General features: G+C 36.5%; 1 protein-coding gene across 5 annotated transcripts; it reads left to right on the top strand.

The window, feature by feature from the left end:
* Nucleotides 1–2444: 2444 nt before the first annotated feature.
* Nucleotides 2445–15467, top strand: LOC133854284 (F-box/LRR-repeat protein At3g58980-like). 5 transcript variants are annotated; one of them, XR_009896799.1, is made up of 7 exons: nucleotides 2445–2737; nucleotides 5822–6852; nucleotides 6988–7116; nucleotides 9116–9196; nucleotides 9870–9981; nucleotides 10114–10237; nucleotides 11360–11542. XR_009896799.1 is itself a non-coding variant. In XM_062290429.1 (6 exons), the coding sequence occupies exons 2-6, from the start codon at nucleotides 6121–6123 to the stop codon at nucleotides 10140–10142; spliced, it is 1083 nt and encodes a 360-aa protein (XP_062146413.1). In that variant the 5' UTR covers nucleotides 2445–2737; nucleotides 6117–6120; the 3' UTR covers nucleotides 10143–10325. The 5 variants fall into 5 exon arrangements, 3 of the variants coding, with proteins under 3 accessions (XP_062146413.1, XP_062146387.1, XP_062146404.1); XR_009896800.1 differs by lacking the exon at nucleotides 11360–11542 and adding an exon at nucleotides 10984–11071; XM_062290429.1 differs by lacking the exon at nucleotides 11360–11542 and having other exon boundaries at nucleotides 6117–6852; nucleotides 10114–10325.
* Nucleotides 15468–15731: the final 264 nt, after the last annotated feature.

The following is a 15731-nucleotide window of genomic DNA, read 5'->3' as shown; positions in this document are numbered from 1 at the left end:
GCACTGGAATCGAATGGTAGCTAAAGTTTAAAAAGAAAAAAGTAGAAAAATAAGCAAAAATCTAACTAAAATTGAATAATTGACTGTAATCACTACAAAAAAAAAAAAAAAAAAAAAAAAAAGTAAATTCTGGACGGTTTCAAAAAAACCGTATGTAAATTTACAGATGGTTTAGATGAACCGTCTGCAAATATAAATTTTCAGACGGTTTTAATGAAACCCTCTAAAAATTATTTTGCAGACTGTTTCTATGAAATCGTTTGTAAATTTACTGATGGTTTCATAGAAATCGTCTGCAATTTCGTTTTTAAATACCACTCATCCATATATATTCCATGTCATCGATCCGCACCACAAAATAACACAAACATCTCGACCGTCTCTTACATTTATATCAACAACTCATAACACCCACATGCAATCTGCACAATTTCTCCTTGTATTATTCAGAGACTTGTCCAAGAATTCTCCCAAGAGGCAGGGCGTGCAGGTATCATTCTTCTTCTTCTCTCTTCGGTCGGCGACTGAAAACGGGCGACTGGATCTCGATGGAACGGCGAGAGAGAGTGTCGGATCTGTCAAACTCACGTCGGTGTGCATGGGTTTCTGGCAGATCTGGCAAGGTCGTCAGGGTTTGCGGCCGGATCCGGCAAGGTCGTTGGGGTTTCCGGCCGAATCCAGCTGAAACGGGCTCTAGGTCATTTAGGGTTGGAGCGCAGCTGACGGGTTGGTAATTGGGGTGGGTTTCAGTGATTGTTATGGGTTGGAGCTGATCGGTTTTTTTTTTGTTTTGATTGTTTGAGGTATTATATTTTGTGGTATGTTGATTGGTGAAAGGGAGGTGGTTGGTTGTGGCTGTGGCTGTGGCTTAGTTTCTCTCGGAGTGGAAGAGAACAGAGGAAGACGATGGCAATTTGGTACAGCTGAACGGCTGAATGGTGGTGACCGGAGCTGATTTTCGGTGGATATTTCCGGACTCCAGTAGAGAACGTAGCTTTGAGCCTTTGATCGCTGGACAAATAATAATAATAATCATATTAAAAAAAAATAACAGGTTCTGGATAGTTTGGACCAAACCGTCTGTAATTGCGGACGGTTTGGCCCAAACCGTCCAGAAATTCATTTAGCTACATTATATCCAAGACGGTTTTAAACCATCTAGAAAAAACTGTCTGGAATTGATTCCATACGGTTTTTCTGCATTTCTAGATGGTTTAAAACCGTCTAGAATTTGCTTTGCTTTTTTTTCTTTTTTTTTTGCAATGAATCTAAAATGAGAACTACTGGTTCCTTCCCTCACAATCATCTTGTAGCGCTCAATTATGTTCCCTCCCCAATATCATAAAAATTAACTTCTAGAGATGTTCAAAACATGGCCATGCCCATATAATTTAGGTAGCAGTTCTGAAACTACAAATATAAGCCACTACTTTAGCCAATATCTCTGGCTTTTCTGATGTTATCCAAGCAATTAGGTCTCCTGAAGTTGGGAGATTTAAAGAAATTTACATATACAGTTACCGAAAAGAATGATGGCATTGACATCAGGCAGATCAATAAGGTGGCAGTGGACTACCATCAACTAAATCTGCCATTCTAAAAGTTCTTTTCCAAAAAAGCCATTTATCTTGGCAAATGAGTGCTTTAACTACCTAAGGCACAATAGAGTAGAGTTCTTTTAATTATTTTCTATCTCAGATCAATGGTCTTTAAGCATAATGATAATGCAAAAGAACATGTTGCTGGTCGAAGGTGCAACTCCAAATCTCATACATTAAAAATTCTTAGCTTCTTAAATTGATATATGTATGTAGAGCACGTGAATAGATATGATTCTTACATGCATTTTTTTTTTTTAATAAAAAAATACCAATTTAGAATATTAATAATTGATATTCAAATCTTATATATTTGTTGGTTTTTTTTTTTTACCAATTTTCTACTATTTGTAATTATTTCCGCATTTTTTTAGCTTATGTTGGATATGTTGTTGGAGAGCCTACCCCATATATTCGTTTAAAGGATCATCCGCTTCTTCTTTCTTTCGGATTAGAAGTGAGAAAGATCTTCCATTGTAGCATTTTTTTTTTTAAAGCAAAATACCGGTGTAAGAGCGAAAAAGAGGTTGATTAGGGCCTCCAAGCTTGAATGTGACGTAAAGGCCTTTTAATTTTTTCTTAACGGGCTCCTGGAAGAGTCGAATAAAATAGAATAGAGATGAAGCCCAAGGAACGGCCCAATGCTAGCAAGCGAAGGCACCAGGAGCAGGAGCGCCAATAGGCCGTTCAAAATTGCCGGATCCGGATCCCCTCAGATTTTAAGAAATCTGAGTTCCTCAAATTTCAAAATCTTGGCCATTGGTTGCATCTAAAGGTCTAAAAGAGCTCCAGGTGTCTTTTGTCTTATCGAGGAAAATGTTCATATTCTAAAGCTTTGTAGAAGGGCACAAAAGGTTGGGTTTCTGCCACAACCGTATAGAAGTGATTCTCTTGTCCGAAACACTTTCAAATTTCAAAATCTTCCCCCCCCCTCTCTCTCTCTCTCTCTCTCTCTCTCTCTCTCTCTCTCGCCAGACTCTCTATCACTTTTCGCCGGGAAATCTCTTGCCAGATACCCTCTCACTTTTCGCCGGAAATGCTCTTCATTTTCGCCGGAAATCTCTCTATCGCCGGAAACGCTCCTCTCTTGCCGGAAAGCTCTCCATTTTCGCCGGAAACGCTCCTCTCTCGTTGGTCAGGTGCTCATTCTCTTTCTTTTGTTGAATATTTATATTGATTTCTTTTCCAAAAAATTGCCTACATGTTGAATTTTTTTTTATCAAATATGTGTGTACGCATGTTTCTGTGTTTGCTGGAGGCCATATGCTGATAATACAATGTGCTAATTGGACTGGAGAAATTTGCTGAACCTTAATAACTTATTTGTGGTATTATACATTTGCTGAACTCAGGGTCAAGGCAGTAGATTTCATAGTCATCTGAAATACATTTCTTTAGTTCACAACAAGCTACATGTCTTGTATTTGGAGGATTTAGAGGGAGTTGAATCTGGTTTCTATTCAATGATTTAAACCTATAGTTTGAGCTGAACTAGGTATATTTAAGTGAAGATTTTGACCCCCAAAAGAAAAAGAAGTTTTGTTTTCACTGCCTTTGCTGTGTGCAAATAACTTGATTTTTTCCAGTGGCTTAATCACTGTATTTCGAGTTTACTTTGTATTTTTTTTGCTTTTCAGTTGTATTTTGGGTTTGCTTTTCAGTTGTATTTCGGGCTTGTTTTGTATTTTTTGGGTTTGTATTTCTGTTGGGTTTGGGTACTTTTGGGCAGGTTTGGGTTTTTCATGGGGCTATTTTTGTTTTTTGGGCTGCTGTTGGCTCGGGTTTGGTTGTCTCTCTTGGGTTTTAGGGAGGGTTTGCTGGGGGCTTCTTATGTTTATTTGGGTTGGGTGTTTTTTGAGGGCTTTTATTTATTTGGACTTTGGGTTTCTTGAGAGCTTTATTGTTGTTTGGGGGCTTTTACTGCAGTTTTTTTTTTTTCCTTGTAGCTCGGGTTTTGGGTTTGTGGTTTTTTTTTTTGGTTGGTTGTTTGGGTTGTTGTGTGCGTTTTGGGGGGTTTTCTTGGGTTTAGGAAGTTTTCTTGTTTGGAGGTTTTATTGTATCATGGGGGGTTACTATTGTATCTTGGATTTCATTGTATTATGGGGGGTTTCTATTGTATCTTTTTGATGGGGGGTTACTTTGTATCTTGGGTTTTATTGTATTATAGAGGGCTACTTTGTATCTTGGGTATTTGATGGGGGGTTTCTATTGTGTCTTGGGTGTTTGTTGAGAGCTTCTTTTGTATTTTGGGTTTCATTTGGGTGTTGTGGGTACGTAGTTTCTTGTGGTTTTCTCGGGTTTTTTTTATGTGGGTTAGCTAAGTTGCCCCTATGTACTTAGAAGCGCCTTACGCTTTTTTTATGAAATTTTTTTACCTATCCAAAAAAAAGAAAAAGAAATTTTTTTTTAGAGGCTTTGCGTGGAAGTGAAGGGATTATGTGGGTAATGTACTCTAATGGAATAGCTATCTATATGTTTCATTGTACTCTAATGGAATAGCTGTATGTTTCATTGTAACCTAAGCCAAAATGAGATAAGGAATTTTGCTTGCTCTTTTTTGTAATTGCTTACTCTTGGATTTCTTATATATGTTTGTTTATTAATGGTATATGTGTTTTTAGCACCTCAAGCAATTAAACGAAAAAAAAAATGCTTTATTAGGTAATGGTCGTGTAGGCTAGAATTAAAGAACTTTTATGATTGTGATGTTCCACTAATTAGAAAGAAAGTTTACGTTGAAGAGCTGTAGCTACAAAAATAACAATAATAATTGAAATATATAAACCTTCAAAAAACAATGTTCATGACATTTCTTCATCACAAGTTCCTATGCCTCGCCATGTAGTTGCCATAAGTGCTCGACGAGGTTCAATTAGAGTTGAGAATGAGTTTTCCTATCTCTAATACAATGATGGCGTTGAATGAACTCACCAAATTCAGTTGTAGGCCCGCATGTCACTAGTTCATGTGAGCTTTCATTGAGTTTGTTCATATTCGAAGTCTTCTGCTCCATTGTCAGCTCGCTCATCTTTTGCTCCATTTCCTCATCCATTTGTTCACCAATTACATGAATGGAGCAAATTGCCACTTGATATAGATGGGTTTTACCACCCAATTAAAAAACTGTGACATAGCACAAGTATGCTTTTCAGACTAAACTAGAGAGCAAAAGCTTTAAAGAAAATCGTACTTTAGAAATCTAAATAAAAAAAATATGTATATTTTGAATAGGACGTAGTTGCTTCCCTAATGATATCTGTAACACCCTAGACCCCTAGGGTAATTTTATGATTTTTTTTTTTCTGTTTTAGTTTTTTTTTTTTTTTTTTTTTTTTTTTTTTTTTTTTTTTTTAAATTTGTTGTATGTTAGTTGTTTGCACAAAGTTTCCGGAGCTCGAATAAAGGAAAGAAGATAACTCACTTGGAGTGAAATCTTAGGTGCCTGCTATGTGTAACACTCTGGTACTAGTAGCAGTCGTATGACAATTATTGTTTTTGTAGACACAATGGTCGCATGGGTTAGTTTGAATGTGGTATGCCGGTGGTAATGGTACCGGTCTTTGTGTTAGTTGCCTAGTGATGGAATAGAACAAGGTTAGGAAATATTTTAAGACTTATAAAAGCTGAAAAAGTGAGGGTTGAAATCCCACATCTGTCAATTGAACCTCTTGTTTAACTTATCAAAAAGAAAAAAGGCTTGAAAGGTGCAATACTAGGATTTCGACCACATTTACCGTGTTTTTTATTTTATTGGTTATTGCATGAGTATGATCAATTTCCAATGCTTTATCTAGATGATATATTTTATTGCTTTATCAAAAAAATATTTTATTGCTTTATCTACATGAGCATGATCAATTTCTAATGCTTTATCTAGATTTCATATTTTATAATTACTCTTGAATTTTTGTTGGCAGCATATCTAATTACCTCCTCCTGTTGTTTGTAGAGAAATGCATTAATTTTAACAGTAATAATAGTAATAATGTTGATATCAATGAGCTCTAGATCAAATGTCACGTTTTGGCTAATAAGAACAAGATGGAAGGTTAAGTTGTGAGTTTGAAACTCATTGGATGTTTTTGCAACTAACTATTTTAAAAAAAAAAATGCTAATGAATTGTTGATGATATAATAACAATAGATTACAAAAGAGATAGCTATTTTTGTTTAACATTTTCTTAATCCTTACAAGTAGTTATGTATCCTTTTATTTCTCTCAGTGAAAAAGGCAAATTTTATTATCATGGAAAAGCTGTCTAAACTGGAGGCATGTTCTTTGTTGCAATCTAAAGGAAGTTTTGTAGATAATAGCGACAGAATCAGCAATCTTCCGAATCATATTGCTCATCACATCCTTTCATTTCTTACAATGGAAAACATTGCACGATTGAGCGTAGTGTCAAAGTGGTGGCAAGAATTATGCATATCTATTCCGTCCTTGACCCTTAACGTTGACGGTAGGCGATATAAAGGCAAGGATTTTAAACTAATTTACTTCAAGAATTTTCTTGATAGGTTGATGCTTCGACGCAATGGAATGAAGATGGTGCAGTTTTGCGTTCATTGGACTTTTCCTGATTGGCATTCTGAAGAATATCGTTTTCTCACATGGTTGCATGATGCAGTAAGGTCTAATGTTGAAGTGCTTTATCTTGACCTTTGTATATTTCGTCGAGGGACTTTTCACATGCCACTTTGTGTTTTGCATTGTGAATCGTTGAGGTTTCTAACAGTGAGTTTGTTTGGAGGGGTTCTCCAACTGCCGTCCTCAACTGGGTTCAAGAAGCTTCAATCGTTATCACTAACACATGTTCGAGTTCTTGACGACCTTTTTGTGGAACGGGTCTTGTCTTCTTGCAACTCCCTTGATAAGTTATGCCTTCATGGCGTTAATGGGACGAATAACATTAGCATCCAGTCCTCATCTCTTAAATATCTAGAAATTACGAGTTATATGCATAATGACCTATTCCATGTGAATGTCTCTGGGGAGCTACTTGAGGAGTTGATAATATGCTGGAAATTTTTTCCCTCTGGTGGTAGATCACTGAAAATTGCTACTCCCCATCTCAAATGTTTTACATGGGGTGGATTTGCTCCAGATAACTATTTTCTGGGGAACTTAAAGTGTTTACGTTCTTGTGCATTAAGTCTTGAACAGCTTTCTAGCTCATGGAGGCCCCCGCACATGGAGTATTTCCAATTTCTAGAAGGGATCAAAGATCTAGTGATACAGTTTCCGTGTCTTCAGGTAAACAACCGCATCATCTTCACCCACTATGGGGAACAATTTACTTGTTGAGAACTTATTTTGCAATGAAATCTTTAAGGAAATATGATTTTATCTTCAATGTCATTCTAATAATTGACATTCGTAATGTTGCAGGCATTATATGAGGCAGGCATGCTACCGATTCCTTTGAAGCATGTACATACTTTGCGTATAAACTTTACAGATAGTGACTATGACAATCTAGTGCCAGCGATGGCCTTACTTCTGAAAGGAGCGGCTAAGGTACGAACCTGGACCGGGACAAGGGGATATTTTTGGCTAATTTACAAGGCTTGTTCATATCATGAGGGAACTGTAGAAAAATAGAGAAAGGGAAATATTATTATTCCTTGAGGACTTGATATCTTGATTACATGACTTCCAACTTCATATTGTGCCATAAGGCTACATTGATTAAATCGGAAAAACCTAGAACCTAATATGGAAAGAAATATCGTAATCAAATTAATACATATAAATCTGCCTTATTTACAGTGGACAAATCTTCATAAAATCTTCAACATATTCAGCAAATCTGCAACACTCTAATTAATGAGATAAATCAAGGAGAAAATCTGGGAGAGAAATCAGGAAGATAATCTTTCCTTTTTCAACAGGAACAATACCAAATGTGAAGTTTATTCCAGAGAAAAGGTGCCTCAATTTCTCTCTCTCATGCACACGAGCACATGGATGCATGCACTTAAATATAGTTTCTCTTGGACTTTATTACAGAAGATTAAAAAAAAAAGATTACTAGTACGATAATGTCAAAAGTAGTATTTTAAGACCTAAAATGCTTCTTTTCTACGGTGACAAATCTGCCAATTATGCAATCTTTTCAAAACTCCTTTAGTATCCTCCACTAGTAGTCTATATCTACTCCAGTTTCGTTATGAAAACTATTTGAGCTGCATCACCCTCCATGATGATTCTTTGTAGCTCTAAATCATGACTAAATTCTATTATATGCAATACAGTCAAAGCCTCCGCCGCTACTGGTTCTAAAATAACCAATTTGGTTGTTCTTTTAGCTGCAAGTACATATCCCTAATGATCTTGCAAAATGATACATATGCCAATACATTTATTAACTGTATTCAGTGCCACATCCCAGTTCACCTTTTGAAATCCTTGTGGGAATGCTTCCACAACCTTTGCTCCTCTTAGCCATATATATCTTTCTTTAGACTATTTTCCTTAGCGTTAACTTTACTATATATATTCACCAAGAATTTAGTACCCCCTTGAATAACTTGATTAGGGTGAGTAAACTCTCCCTCTATTTCTTCTAAACCAATTTTTCCTTACTATCACCACCATGGCACCATCAATTCACACTCATCATTATTGCACCTGTTTGACAGCTCCTCCATAACCTGTATAAACTCATTTCCATGACTATGACTTTGCTAAGTGCATAATTTAACATTTAAATTAGGGATAATCTATAATGTGGTGTCACCCTTACAAAATGATAGTAGCTTCATCACTTTGTGTGTGAAATGGTTAATCTCTTTGACGGTTTAAAACTTGTGACATGTTAGACATCCATCTCCTAACCATTTCTTACTTATCTCCATATAATCAAGTTTCAAATTCACCGTTGGATTTGTGGGACCTAATGTGAATCTTACAAATCCAATGGTTGATTTGAAAATAAAATGGGTAGGATGTGTGTAAGGAATGAATTTACATCATTTTCCTTCAATTTTTCAATTGTCATCATATCATATATCATATATCATATATATATATAATAGAAGAATCATTTAGAGGAATGCATAATATTAAGACAAGTGGCATTCTATTAAACTTACAAGTGTACTTATTTTTGTGTTAAAAATGCGGCATTTAACTGAACCCCCATTTATGTGTTAAACATATGGCATCTCATGCAATTGATATATAAGTGTACCTATTTTATGGAATCAAAATAACTGCATCATAACTGTTTGCTAAACAGATATCTGAAACAAGTTTAACTGTTTTCAAAAAAACAAAGTAAAAAGAAGGAAAACTGAAAAAGAGGGACGTGCGTCTTACCAGAGAGAGACAAACGTTTTTTTTTTTTTGGCTAGAACATTCTACTCCCTCTATAGGAACAAGGACATTTTTCTCATGGAGTTAATCTCCAACGCCTCTGACGTAAGATTGTGTTTTGTGAACCACATTTCTTATTTATAATTATTATTACGATTTAATGTTAATTATGCAAAACCGTTATACTTTTCAATTTCAGGCATTGGACAAGATTAAGTTCCTTTCTCTCACAAGAAAAGAGATTTTGGGCAAAGGAAAGAACACCGAGCCTGACATCCAGGTCAGTAATTTGGCCACATTAAATTAATAAAGATAATGAAACATTGAATTATAGCCCGCTTGGTTAGCAGTTTCTAAATCACATTTTGATAAAATTGTGGTTTAGTATTTAAATTGGAGTTTGACCTTTCAAATAGTTGCCATTGTTTTCAAATTTCTGCTATTTTTTAAAAATGAACTTTAACCTGCTAAATTGCGGGGTCAATCGCATTCTTAGGATTCGTTTGGATTTGTGATTTCTAAAAGTACGATTTAAAAATTGAGATTTTAAAATTTGTGATTTAAAAAAAGAATTTCTAAAAAATGCAGTTAAGCGTTTGGCAAAATCGCACTTTGGCATTTAAAACTCCAGATTATTAGCCTTTAAAATTTTAGGTTTTCAAAAAAGCACTCTCTTTACTGCGATTTGAAAAAACAGTTTTTTGCATTTTGAAATCACAATTTTTTAAAAACTCAATTCTCAAATGATTTATTTTCTGCGATTTGATTTAAAATCGCATTTTTTTTTTTTTTTTTTTATGAAATCGTGATTTCCAACGCAACCTTAGTATTGCGCTAAAGAGAGAAGAAAAAGTCTAAATAATTTGATAATAGTCGATACATGTATTGCTGAATATGGAACGGCTTTTTCTTTTTCTTTTTTGGTCTGAAACATGTGAAATGATATAACGCAGATTAAATTAGACAAGGAGAAGAAAATCCTTTCAATTTGTGACAGAGGTATTGGTATGACAAAGGATGATTTAATCAAGAATTTGGGAATCATAGCAAAGTCTGGAACTTCAGGTATCTAAGTCCTGTAAAGTTTTTTTTTTTTTAATTTTTTTTAAATGATTTTATTATTATTATTATTATTATTATTATTAATTAGAGTTGGTTGTTAACTATGTGGATTTGGGTTGATCTTTATTCTTTCAGTGTTCGGGGAGAAAACGCAGACGAGTTGAGATCTCAATCTCATTGGGCAGTTTGGAGTTCCCTCAATTTATTTTGTAGCATTACTTTAACTTATTTTTGCAAATAAATTGCAATACATACGGAGGTATGTTCTCAATAAATATTTCTTGCTTCATCAATATTGTAAATTGTAATTCACAAATTGAATTGGTATATACTTATACTTTTTACCATTGCATTCTTTGATTATTCTCTTAAGTAACAAATAATATTATATGTTTTACGTGAGTTTGATGAAGACATTAAGTAAATGATAATTTGTAAAAAAAAATTAATACATGTGATTTATTTTGCTTCCTTAAGACATAATTCACAATATATATTTATGTATTTTTATTCTATTCCTAATTTTTTTATTTTTTTTTTTAAATTAAATGTAGCATTTTAATAGAATAACTCAAAACTTTTTTTAAAACTACTTTGTACATTATCTATTACTTTTAAAACATAAGCACTTAAAGTAATTTTAATTTGTAAAAACCCGCGCATGACGCGGGTTACATGCTAATTATTATAAGTGCTGAAAGGAGAGAAAGGAGTGGAATGTTATTATTTCTTGATAATCAAACTTCTTAATTTTTATTTGAAAATAAGATGGTAGGAGATGTGTAAGGAAAGAATTTGTATTATTTTCGTTCAAACTTCCATTCTTTTATTTGTCATATTTATAAGTGATGAAAAGAGAGAAAGCAGTCGAATGTTTTTATTTCCTTGATAATCTAACTTTTTATTTATATTTTTTTTTGATATATCACACGTTTTTAGGGTTTATTTTTAAATGGGGGAAAACTTAAATCAGGTTTTGATATATTACACATTTGACTGGGGCAGACACTGGGACGACCAAAGTCTGCCGTATAGACGAACTCTAGTGGATGAGTTGGAAAAATCGTGAAGTCAGTAAAAGTACAGAAGATGAGTTGGAATATGTATGAAAGTGTGAAAAATAGAGTATTTCTATATCATCATTTCCAATTCAACTTTTATACTATTGGGCTAATGTGGCAGTGCCTATCAGTTCTTGATTATTATTTTATTTTATTTTTTATTGTAAAAATTGATCTAATGACTGATGAGCACTGCTAAGTCTGCCATATCAACCAGTAATTTGAGAGTAAGATAAGAGAATAATATATAGCATATGTTACTCGTGAAAATAACGGCTACTTGTCAAATGGAGAAATGACAGAACTTTTACTATGCACAGGGCATCATGGAGACAGGAAAAGGCCCTAAAATAAAGAGGCTTGACAATCAATAGAAAGCACGTTTTCAGGAAGCATAACAATCTTTTTCTGTGCAATATATTTTTTATATTTTTATATTTTTTATTTAATAAGTGGAGATTGTTGTGTATACCTTTGTGAAAAATAAATAATAGAATTAACCACTTTTCATAATTTTTCACTACAATATTTAGTATATATTATTATCCCATTACGCAGATACAGTAGTTATAAATATTTTTGATTTAATTCTTCATTTGTAACTTGTGGGTATCCTAATTTTATAAATAAGTAGGTACCTTAGCATTCGAGATATACACAACCTTGACTGCCTACGGCTAGCAAGTGGAAACCATAAATACTTTTAGAGTTTATAATACATATTTCAAATAACACCGACAGAGTGGTTTGTTTGTGTTCATGGACTTCAAATGGCGGTCAACAATCCCTGATAACTTACGCCTCCTAATCTTATTTCAACACCCATAAATTTCCTCAATCCTAATTACCAACTCAAAAATTAGATATATCAGAAGCACAACAAACTAGAATATATATATATGGATTGACACTTACTTCATGTTTGATTCCAGCTGACTTTATGAGAAAATCAATTAAATAATCCAAATCAAGACAAAAAGGCTAAAAAATTAGGACTCAGGGCCAAAAATAAAAGCATAAATAGCTCAAACAGGCTAAACAATTGTCAGCAATATAAGGTAGTTGATAAGGACCAAAGTCAATGATTCCCTTTCAGAGACTTCGGATTCTCTAACGTAGCCTACAGCCACTCCTTAGACGCAAGCAGATGCTCCATATTTTGGTCTTAACCTAGCTATATGAGGTCGTGCGGCGCCATGCAGAGTATTAGTTGAGCAGGTCATGCGGTTTCCTCATATGTTTCTTTCCATATGTGGACCGAATAGAGACACAACGTGGGCATGATAGAGAGCAGATTTTTACGAGTACTGTAGCCGACTGGAAGAACCTGGACGTATAGAAGAGATGATTCTTTCCGAAAGAGGACCAGCAACCAAACAGGGAAGTTTTTCCCTAGGATTGCATGTGCTGAAGCCCTAGGTGTTACAGTAGTTATATATATCACCTTTCCTCTTGTAAGAGGTGAACGTGCGTGTCAAATATTCAGCCGCCCTTATAGAGTTGTTATTCTCCTTTGTTTCAAACGACTATGGATGATCAACCACCTGGTATTTTTATTTTCTTTTGCCCATCCCATGAAGTTCTTGTTCGTCAATACCTTTTTCAAAAAATTTGCGGTAAACCAATTCAAGCGTCGGCTGCATGTTATTTCCGAAATTTAGATACAGTGACACTCCTCAATTTTGATATAGGCCGGATTTTGCAATCTTATCCAATTATTAGTCATTGTGATCGATTGTATTTTTTTTGCCAAGAAATACCAACATCTGCGTATTGGGCAAAGAAAAAAAAGCCATCACATCTAAAGTATGATGGGAAACATTACGGTAGTGCCACCTTTTATGACCACAAGGATGAAGGAGGTCATTCCACTCCTTGGAAGCTAACGTTACTGGAGGCGAAAGAGAAGATCTTCTCTGTGCAGAAATCAAAGAGGACAAATAGGACAGATGTATGTTCATATTCTGTTAATGTTTGTTTTGATAAATTCTAGAGTCCTTGTGTCCTAAAAGTCACGTGGCTTTTAAAATTACCATCGAATTAAAATTTAATAATGATCATCTCAAATTTAATGATGATTTTAAAAGCCATATGATATTTGGAAGGACACAAGGAGGACTCTAGTATTCCTTATAGCGTTACTCTTATTTTTTTTATTTACTGTTACAAATTGATTCTAATTTTAGTTTTTTCTTTTTCTTTTTCATATCAAATAGTTAAGCTGGCGGATAATAATAATTTATAATACTTCAACAAGAAGGGTGTTAAAATTTAATCTAGCACCTACGGCTCCCGGTCTAGGTAGGGGCAGAGGCAGAGGAGACGTGGGCAGTACAAGAGGAGGCAGGGGCAGGGGCAGAGGAAGACGAGTAGTGAGTAGTGGAGGAGGACAAGAAGACGGGGGTGGAGGATCAGGCGGAGGCAGCGGAAGAGAAGAAGATGACGGAGGCCTTGAGACCATCGTAGTTGGAGGTCCTGAGACCACCACCCAACCAGTTCATGTGGAAGTTACCGCGGGCACCAATGTTCAACTGGTTGATCATGTGGAAGCAGAAGGAGATGCCCTACCTAGTACCATTGCTGAAGCAGTTCATGTGGACAGGGGTGGAGCAGGCGTGGGCAGAAGAGGAAGCAGGGGCAGGGGCAGGGGCAGGGGCAGAGGAAGAGAAGCATCCAGGGGCAGAGAAGGAGAAGAAGATGGGGGTGGAGGATCAGGTGGAGGCAGCGGAGGAGAAGAAGAAGTTGAAGGCCTTGAGACCATCGTAGTTGGAGGTCCTGAGACCACCTCCCAACCAGTTCATGTGGAAGTTACCGCGGGCACCAATGTTCAACTGGTTGATCATGTGGAAGCAGAAGGAGATGCCCTACCTAGTACCATTGCTGAAGCAGTTCATGTGGACAGGGGTGGAGCAGGCGTGGGCAGAAGAGGAAGCAGGGGCAGGGGCAGGGGCAGAGGAAGAGAAGCATCTAGGGGCAGAGAAGGAGAAGAAGATGGGGGTGGAGGATCAGGCGGAGGCAGCGGAGGAGAAGAAGAAGTTGAAGGCCTTGAGACCATCGTAGTTGGAGGTCCTGAGACCACCTCCCAACCAGTTCATGTGGAAGTTACCGCCGGCACCAATGTTCAACCAGTTGATCATGTGGAAACAGAAGGAGATGCCCTACCTAGTACCATTGCCGAAGCAGTTCATGTGGACAAGGGTGGAGGAGGCGTGGGTAGAAGAGGAGGCAGGGGCAAGGGCAGGGGCAGGGGCAGAGGAAGAGGAGCATCCAGGGGCAGAGGAGAAGAAGACGGAGGCCTTAAGACCATCGTAGTTGGAGGTCCTCAGACCACCACCCAACCAGTTCATGTGGAAGTTACCAAGGGCACCAATGTTCAACCAGTTCATATGGAAGCAGAAGCAGATGCCCTACTTAGTACCGTTGCTGAACCAGTTCATCATGTGGACCCTACCGAGGTAAGGGTAGAAAGAGACGCCCAACCGTGGGACTGGCCGGTTGAGACAAACACCCAACCTATAGGACGCATCTCTGGCACTCCCGAGGAAAGTGTGAACAGAACAACTCTTGACCTTGCAGGTCCCAGCTGTGTGCCTGAGACTGTTGCCAAACTTGTTCCGACTGTAATTTCTAACCTCAAAATGCTCATTCACAGCGATGACAATGAAGGACAAGCTCATAATTCTAAGGTTTTTGTAGATGGAATGCTCAACACTTTGGTTAAGGTACATATCTCGATTCAAGTTTTGGTGTTTTATCCTTGCCTTGCCTTACTCGTTTGTCTTGGTTTTATAGTTAATGCTGGATTCGATGACTCTTTACTATATTGAGAATGGGAAAGATGTTAGGGAGGCTCATTCAGAATGGAGCGACTACCTTGAGGATCCAATTTCTATCATCAAGAAACTAATTCCTGCTTCACACTTTGAACGACAAGCTGGTAATCATTTGCCTATGGATTTAGCCAGAAAAATTCGCAATAATTTTGTGAAGGTATGTATAAGGATCCAAGTATCATTATATTTGTGTCTTTGCTTGCCCCTAGCTTTCTAATGCCCTGCTGATTTGTTTTGCAGGCCACGCTGGATTGCTTGGCTCTTTATTTAGATTATGAGAAGTTCGAACTAGAGGTTGAGTCGGAGCTGGAGTCTGCAAAGGAAAAAATTAGAACTCTGGAGCATCTGCTTGCGTCTAAGGAGTAGCTGTAGGCTACGTTAGAGAATCCGAAGTCTCTGAAAGGGAATCATTGACTTTGGTCCTTATCAACTACCTTATATTGCTGACAATTGTTTAGCCTGTTTGAGCTATTTATGCTTTTATTTTTGGCCCTGAGTCCTAATTTTTTAGCCTTTTTGTCTTGATTTGGATTATTTAATTGATTTTCTCAGAAAGTCAGCTAGAATCAAACAGGAAGTAAGTGTCAATCCATATATATATTCTAGTCTGTTGTGCTTCTGATATATCTAATTTTTGAGTTGGTAATTAGGATTGAGGAAATTTATGGGTGTTGAAATAAGATTAGGAGGCGTAAGTTATCGGGGATTGTTGACCGCCATTTGAAGTCCATGAACACAAACAAACCACTCTGTTAGTGTTATTTGGAATATGTATTATAAACCCTAAAAGTATTTATGGTTTCCACTTGCTAGCCGTAGGCAGTCAAGGTTGTGTATATCTCGAATGCTAAGGTACCTA

The sequence above is a fragment of the Alnus glutinosa genome, chromosome 1 (assembly GCF_958979055.1).
Source record: "Alnus glutinosa chromosome 1, dhAlnGlut1.1, whole genome shotgun sequence".
NCBI lineage: Eukaryota > Viridiplantae > Streptophyta > Magnoliopsida > Fagales > Betulaceae > Alnus > Alnus glutinosa.
Note: the sequence above shows the minus strand (reverse complement) of the source record. Positions and strands in the feature narration are given on the sequence as shown.